Source organism: Bufo bufo, chromosome 9, assembly GCF_905171765.1.
Source record: "Bufo bufo chromosome 9, aBufBuf1.1, whole genome shotgun sequence".
Taxonomy (NCBI): Eukaryota; Metazoa; Chordata; class Amphibia; order Anura; family Bufonidae; genus Bufo; species Bufo bufo.
In genome coordinates, this window is record NC_053397.1 from 50,618,296 (window position 1) to 50,626,588 (window position 8,293).

At 40.6% G+C, this 8,293-nt stretch overlaps 1 protein-coding gene across 1 annotated transcript in view; it reads right to left on the minus strand.

The window, feature by feature from the left end:
* The window catches only part of PLPPR5 (phospholipid phosphatase related 5), a 303,783-nt gene extending 297,239 nt beyond the window's left edge, over positions 1-6,544 (minus strand). Inside the window, exon 1 of the mRNA XM_040408734.1 lies at positions 6,314-6,544. Within this exon, the coding sequence (XP_040264668.1) occupies positions 6,314-6,544 (231 nt within the window). The remainder of the gene's footprint in view (positions 1-6,313) is intronic.
* Positions 6,545-8,293: the final 1,749 nt, after the last annotated feature.

Consider the following 8,293-nt stretch of genomic DNA (forward strand, 5'->3'; position numbering starts at 1 on the left):
AAAACAACCCTGTTGGAAATATCTACATGCAAGGTCTATGAATAAACATAATAGACATATGCACGCATACAGACACTAATAAAAGAGAAGCCATGGGGGGAATTTATCACGAGTGGAATATTTGAAGTCAGTTTTGCGGTCGAGTACTTTACATACAGTATGCCACATTTATCAAATGTCACATGTAGTTTAATAAATTATCTTATCCTTAAAGGGCATCTGTCAGCAGTTTTGTACCTATGACACTGGCTGACCTGTTACATGTGCACTTGGCAGCTGAAGGCATCTGTGTTGGTCCCATGTTCATATGTGCCTGCATTGCTGAGAACAATTATGTTTTCATATATGCAAGTGAGCCTCTAGGAGCAACAGGGGCGTTGCCATTACTCCTAGAAGCTCTGCTCTCTCTGCACATGCGGCACCCTCAGCACTTTGATTGACAGGGCCAGGCAGTGAAAACATCATCACACCTGGCCCTGTCTATCACAATGCAGAGGGCGTGGCAGTTGCAGAGACAGCAGAGCCTCTAGGTGTAATGGCAACGCCCCCGTTGCTCCTAGAGGCTCATTTGCATTTATTAGAACATCATTTTTCTCAGCAATGAGGACACATATGAACATGGGACCAACACAGATGCCTTCAGCTGCCAACGCACATGTAACAGGTCATCCAGTGTCATAGGTGCAAATCTGCTGACAGATGCCCTTTAAAAGGGACATGCACATGTTCTATACAGCTGGATGGTGGATCTCTTCTCTTTCATCTCTTCTGGTGGACTTAAGGTATAATAGCCCTTACCTGTGATTAGGTACTTATACCCAATGTGATGATCAGACCAAGAATACCATCATGAATGGATATCTTTATAAATCTATAGCAGAGATCATCAGGAGTGAATGATATAGCACAAAAAGACCTAGCTGACCATAAGCATGGGAAAAACATCTCATCATGTATAGCTAAAAAGTAACCCAACACAAAAATGACAGTGGGTGAAAATAAATGTTAGGCGGTTTAGAGAGAAGATTGTGTTTTTATTGTTATTTTTCAAAAATAAAATCTTCATACAAACGGTACATTATGTTTTCTAACCTTTACTGTCATGACAACGAAGGATAATTGGGACAAAGCTGATTTCATCTGCAGCTGTCAACTTGTATGTTTTCTTATTATGCAGTTAGAGGAGGCAGCCAGCACTCCGCTCTTTCTCTATCATATTACATACAAGACAAGCAGCATGTATTATTACTGTATATACAGTATGTCTACACAGTCATGTCATCTGTCCAGTCAGTAGGTCAATATTAATGCTACACTTGACTTGAAGAATCATTGCCATCCTTCATTTTATAGAGTACACGCCAGAACTATGGTCTAAACTAGGAATTTTACATTTTGTTTTCACAGGTGCCTCACCGGCCAGGACATGGAGAGGCCTACTGCTCACCGTTAGTCAAGTACAGTGACCATAATCTAACATAATCCAACAAGCACAAAGCAGAGATTGGTACATCTAGAAAAAGTACTATGCTGAAATACGCCTAAATAGGGCATATTTCAGGAGCAGAAAGTGGCGCAATGGTTAGTTGTTCCGCTTTCTTCAACTTCGCCCTGCTCACGCCAGGTCTAAATAAGCAGTATTGGGGTGGGAAGGGAACAGGCCCGTCTCATTTACCATTTTCTGAGCCTGTTTTAGGCATAGAAAATGGTCTAAATGCAAGACAGCAAAGAAGCTGTCTTACATTTAGAACTGGCGCTGGATGAGTCAAAGTTATGTAGAGGCCGGCGCCTCTTCATAACTCCGGAGGATCCACCACCAGCTCTGGGGCTTTATTAAGACTGGAGTCTAAAACGTGCCCCATAGTTTATAAGGCTGAAAAAAGAAATAGGTCCATCCAGTTCACTATGTTATCCTGCAAAGTTGATCTCCATGAGGTTGAAGCCAATTTTATTAATTTTAGGAAATAAAAAAACTGTTTACCCACAACAGATTTTAAACGTATCGACCTATTGTTTCTGAGCTCAGTTTTTGACACCCAATTCTAAATCCTAATGCTGCGGGACTGACCCTGTCATTTTAGAGTCCTTAAATATCAGGAATAAGGGTCTGTCTATTGCATTACTTAATTCTCTTAGAATATGGAGGTGTATGCCATCTGGACTCAGTGATTTGTCTATTTTAATCTTTTTAAGCACTTCTCTCTGGGCCAGACAGGCCACGTTTAATGGGGCGTTTACTTTGACACTTTACTTTGCATTTTAATGTCAATACAGTGGAGAAAAATAAATACACATAAGGGAACTCTCAGAGATCCATTGTTGAGGTTGAGTATAGTCTGTATTACACCAGGCGATTGTCGGGCCAATCACTGCTAACAAACATTCATAGAAATGCTTGTTAGAGATGATCTGGCAGTGTAATACTGCCGCCGATTACCCGATGAATGAGCAAATGCCCATTCATTGGGCAATCCAAATCTTTTGACAGGTTTACAAATTATCTTTTGCTGGCGGCAGTTTGTGGTGTCTAGTCACAATCTGCTGCCAGCAAACAACTGGACAGCATGGGGACAAGCAATGGTATAACGATCGTTCCTCACCATGCTGTGGAGGAGATCGCTGCATGTAATAGCAGCGGTCTCCTCCGCTAGTGAGCCGGCGATTGCTGAGAAGGAATGCTTCCTTCCCTACAATCTCTTGCAGAATCAGGCTGACTAATACAGCCTTAAGATGCAATGACTAGATTACACATGAGACACCCAAAGATAATATTTAGAATCTTACACACACAGAGGGTCTGGAAGCCATTGAGAAGCCATAAGCTGCTTGCTTCAGTTCCGCTCTGTATCAAGTCTGTAAACAAAATGCTTTGAGGTGATACTTTAAATGGCCCCCACCATCGGAAACATCAAACTACCGTGGTAGAAGTGAAAATAATCTATATGCTCAAGTTGAGGAAAAAAATGTACTTCATGCAAATGAGAGATACCACTGGATTCAGGTAGGTAGATCAGATTCCATCTAATCCAAACCTGCTGATTCTCCTGTGATAACAGAGGTTGGGAAGACATTGTCACACACAATCTGGGCCTAATATTTTTATTTTTTTGTTTCGACTGTGTTTCTGTATGAGTGTTGCTACCACTGCCACCATCATGTACAGAGTTGCCTGAGCCTAATTAGGAAGTCTGTCTGAGCATGTATGCATTTTTAAAGGGATTTATTTTTTATTTTTTTTACCATTTAAAGAGAAATTGTCTGCTCTATTGACATGTCTGTTTTTTAAATGCTTTCCTTTTCTCCTTGAAATAATTCTGGACAAAATTTTCTCAGAACCAGAATAAATTGACAACTGTGTGAAACTATTATGAAACTATTTCCCTTGTCAAAGTGGTTAGTGCCTGATTGGAGATTTTCAGGCCAGTTTCACACAGGCTTTTTCAGTCTGGGATATACGCCCCGTTGGTTGGCTACATTTTCACACCAACACTACTCCTCTGACCCAAACTCTCGGCATCATACAAACTTAAGATGATATGAGTTCATGCATGACTGTGGGGTTACTGCACTGTACTCACATAATGCCAGTATAGTAGACCTGGGGGTCAGACAGAAACTCACAGCATCATAAATCATTATGATGCTGTGAGTTTGAGTCAGCGAAACAGTGTTTGTTCCAGGACATGCAGCCATCGTGTTTCCCAGGCCGAACAGACTCATGTAAAACTACATTAGACTAGGTAGGGACTAATCCTGACTGGTGACACTCTATTGTCAAATTGTTCGTACATTTCTAGTAGGGACAACAAAGGAACAACACAATGCAACGTTGTTAGAGAGGATGCTCCAAAAAAATCTTCACTAAAGTAGATATATCAGAATTGCTGTCAGGACCCTTTCCCGTTTGCCAATGCAAGACATGGTAAATTAAATGGTGCCATAAAAAATACAACTTGTCCTGCAAAAAAATAAGTCCTTGTATGTGAACGGAGAGTTAAAAAAATTATGGCTCTTAGAATGTGGGGAGGAAAAAATTAAAATGCAAAAACGAAAATAGGCTCGATCTTTAAGGGGTTAAAAGGGTTCACTAGTTTAGAAAACTCATTCAGACATACTCTCTTGAAAAATTTTGAGATTATAGAGGGAATTGATGGGGACCTGATTATAGAGCGTCTACAAAGAGTGTTTGTCTCCCTGGAGGACCCAGCACGACCATACCTGACACAGATAGTCTACTAAATTCATTGAGGACTATGTAATACTTCATTTCTCCTGTGGTGGTGCTTCAGGGAAACTGAACACTATCGAGTTGCTCTACAGATTTCAGATGATTGCTTGGATCCCTGCCTCGGGATACCCTGTGATCAGCCTATCATTGGAGGACCCAGCCTGGACAATCCTCATAATGATTCATTCTGATTAGAAGTCTTCATACATGTGCTTTTTTCTTGGATATAAGATTTTTTTCTCTACATCCACTAATGCTTTACAAACATTATGAAACCAAAAGAACCACACACACACACACACCATAATACATATAATATAATCCAAGATGCATAGTACCACATTCATTCCATAATCAGACGCTGCATTAGAATTACTGAGAGTAGAACAAGTGGAAAAAACGACTACGGTACAGGAAGGGGCTTCACGCTTTGTGCCATATACAGTGCATTTTAATAGGAAAACCCTTTGTAATAAACAGAAGAAATGTCACAGTGGGAACCACCAGATCAGACCCTAGTGAACGTATGCCCATAATCTAGACAAATATCATAGAGTATTGGACTGTACTTAATTATTTTAGATATTATACTAATTTAATATGCATGAAGCCTACTTAGAATTCATTTTCATTTTTAACCCTTCACTTACAGACCTAGGGCACAATAAACTTCATGCAGCTGTGTATACATATATATATATATATATATATATATATATATTCACTGCTGCGTGAAGTTTATTGTGCCCTAGGCCTAGAAGTATATATATATATATATATATATATATATATACACTTCTAATTAATATTATATATATATATATATATATATATATATACACATGCAAACAGGATATATCCCACCACAATATCCTTATGGTCTCCTGCGGTATTTTCCAAGGTTACCTAAGGATTTGAACCAGTTATGACAAGGAATAATGAATACATCACCTCACTGTTCTCTCCCCTTAAATGTAACAGCAATTGCCATAAATGACTCCCAATTACCATGTCAGATAAATCCACGTACACTAACCACTTAGTGAGGGGTAAAGTAAGTGAAACACACTGTGCAATTACCATATCTTGGAGTATATAGAACAAATACCACCACTTAAAGTGGAGTCAATGCTATGAAAAGGCATAGTCTAGTAGACCTGACAGATTACACTGAGCCCCTCGTCTATAGGGGGTGATACATTTCTCTGCTTCTATAAGGCAATGCATGGGTTAAAGTTCAAATTCATTAAGGTTACAAAGAAACCAGGTCTTGAATCTGCATAACCCCCTCAATCCTATAATAAGTGGTCAGGGGCTGTTTTGTGAATGAAGAAGCTTGCGACCTAATTTCACCTAACCTAACCTAATTCCACGCTGGAGCTGACAGTTGATGAAACCGCTACTATGTAGCAGGTCACAGATGGGCTTTGCATTATTTTATCACCCCCTTATATGGCTTTCTAAAAAGGGAAGCTGCAGGGTCTTGTCAGGTTATGGATAAAGGGTGGCAGGTCAGCCTTTAAAGGATTCATCTAAAAGGGCAATCTTCTCTATTTTAGCCCAAAGCATAATGAGCCTTACTGCTGACCCAAGACTACACAGCAGTGGACTGCAGATCTGCTCTGCACAAAGACACAGCACATTAAGGCTCACTGTGACTTGAGACACAGAGAGAGCAGCAGTAAGTCCAGAAAAAAAAGAGAAGGGGAGGAGGAGGAATCAGAGAAGGGAGATTGTCAGAAGAGGGAGCTGCAGGCAGTTATAACCATGCCACAATACACACAAAAACCCCATGCAGCTTTAAAAATGCAAATAAAGTGCAGTGAGCATTCAGAGTCCCCAAAAAAGGTTATAATACACAAAATGGAAAATCTGCAGTCGCAGAAACAATTAATAATCAGTGCAGAGATGAGTAAGATTAACCCCTTCGTGCAATACCTAGGCTTCTTCATGTGCTACAATGAGTTTCTAAGCATGGAGATGACACACATATCATGCATGTATGATCAGATCAAGGTGCTAGCTGTCTATATTCTTAGCCGAGAACATAAGATATAATAAGTAGGAAAAAAAAAACATGCTTACCACCAGTACTGGTACCCCTGTGACCAGAGAGAGGAGAAGAACTGGGGGGATATCACTGTTCTCATCAGGTCCTGGATAGGGCTTGGTGTAGGAACTGTCAAAGCAGAAAAAGCCCTGGACATTCACAGTGAACGTGTCCGTGTACTCGAAGTAATAAGCCAGCATTACAGTCCCTGCCATAATCACCATCTGGAAATAAAGCATGATCGTCAGGGAAAATTGAAAACTCATTTAAAGAACCATCCACACATCAAAGGCACAACCGGAGCTCAGGAGCTGTCCATGCCGCCAGTGCTGAAATCTACATCTCTATGCAGGAGACACAATGACACAAGGCTTTGTTGAGTTTAACTCCCTTGTTTCCTTCACCCAGAAAGCAGCTTCCACCAAACAAGATCATCTACTTAATTAAAATGGTTGTCCGGATTCCCTGGCAGAATCAGATCAGATGCCCACACGTAGTAAGTTGCCTTCAAAGACTGATGCTGAAAGCTCAAGCCACACAATAATTATTCCTTCCTGATCACTGATCCATTGTAGCTGCCAAATAGAATTCACATGGTTCCAGCTGCTTCCCAGGTGGTGAAAAACAGAAGATAGCTTTTTTTTCTTCTTCTTCTTCCTTGCCACAGTGCTGCTGTTTGGAAAAGAAATTCAAGTGGTGAGCCTGCCCCATTGCAAAGCCATCCTCTCTTTCCCACTATTTGAGGCTGGAATTTAAACCAGAAATCCCAGCAGAAAGGATCAGATCCTCCCACTGTGTAGAGCGAGACAGAGAAGCCCTTGTCCTGATCTGAAGAACAGAGCTGAACGAATCTGAATTAGGAAGGGATGGAAGCTCTCCCTTCTATAGAATGCAGCCGATATGGATGCATTAAGTAGGTAGAGTAAGAATTAGGCTCCTTCCTACTGCTTCTCAGATGTAAACATATAGTCTCAATCATACAGGCAAGAGTATAGGATAAACCTAGCAAATCACACTAGTTTTTTTAATCTGTACAATGTGAGCAACTTCCTCCTCATTGCTTATACTCCTCCCCTTCGTGAAGCAAATGCTTTCTTTATATTTTTTATAGCCCAGATTAAAACCTCCTCTTAGGAACTTGAAGAACGGACAGTCCACCAATAAGTCTCTTACAGAATCCTGGATGTTTTAAAGGGGCGCTAATGATAAGTAAAATATAAGGTTGTTGGTTGATCAATCAGAAGGATAACTAGGGCAAGCAATGAAACAGGAACATAATATAGTAATATAAGTACCTGGAAGAAACCTGGGGTGGTCTGGAAGCTGCATAGGAGTAAACAATGGTAGATTAGGGCAAAAAAGGACAAAGGAGTGCAAAAAGTAGGTATGGGGGTTGGGTTAGGGGATGACAGGTTCACAGACTCCAACAGGTTAAAACTCCAAATTAGATTTTACTGTCTTTTGATCTAAACAACATAGTGGCATCAAAGTTGAGCAGTCAAACCACAAAAGGAAACAAAATACCTGCCCGTCGGGGCGCTAACTATGCATTGGTTACCTCACCTAGTCACTTCAGAACAAACTGTGGGATCAGGCTCTGCAATAAGTGCCAATAGGGAATCCCGTGTAATATTGCTGGTAACAGATTTGACCCTCTGGAAACACTAACCTGGATATTTTCAGTTCTGCAGTCTTTGTAAAAATATTTTAAATTGCTGACAAATTCTGCATCATCTGAATAGTTCAGTCTGGCTTAAATCATTTGACCAAGCTGAATATTGTATATTACTTGCTTGGGATGGCAAGAAAAGTGGTTCTTGTTTTTAGGGTGATAACAGGTAAGATGTGGCAGTTTAGTTGTGCCCGCCAGTAGGTAAATTACTTCACTTTTCTCCTTCATCCTTCGGAGGGCGCCGTGCTGTGCAGCACAAGGGTCTCAGCCTGCGGACTGGGTGTATGTAAATTGATTGTATGTTCTCAGCATTTGTAGTTGTGTTTATTGCCACATTTAAGTA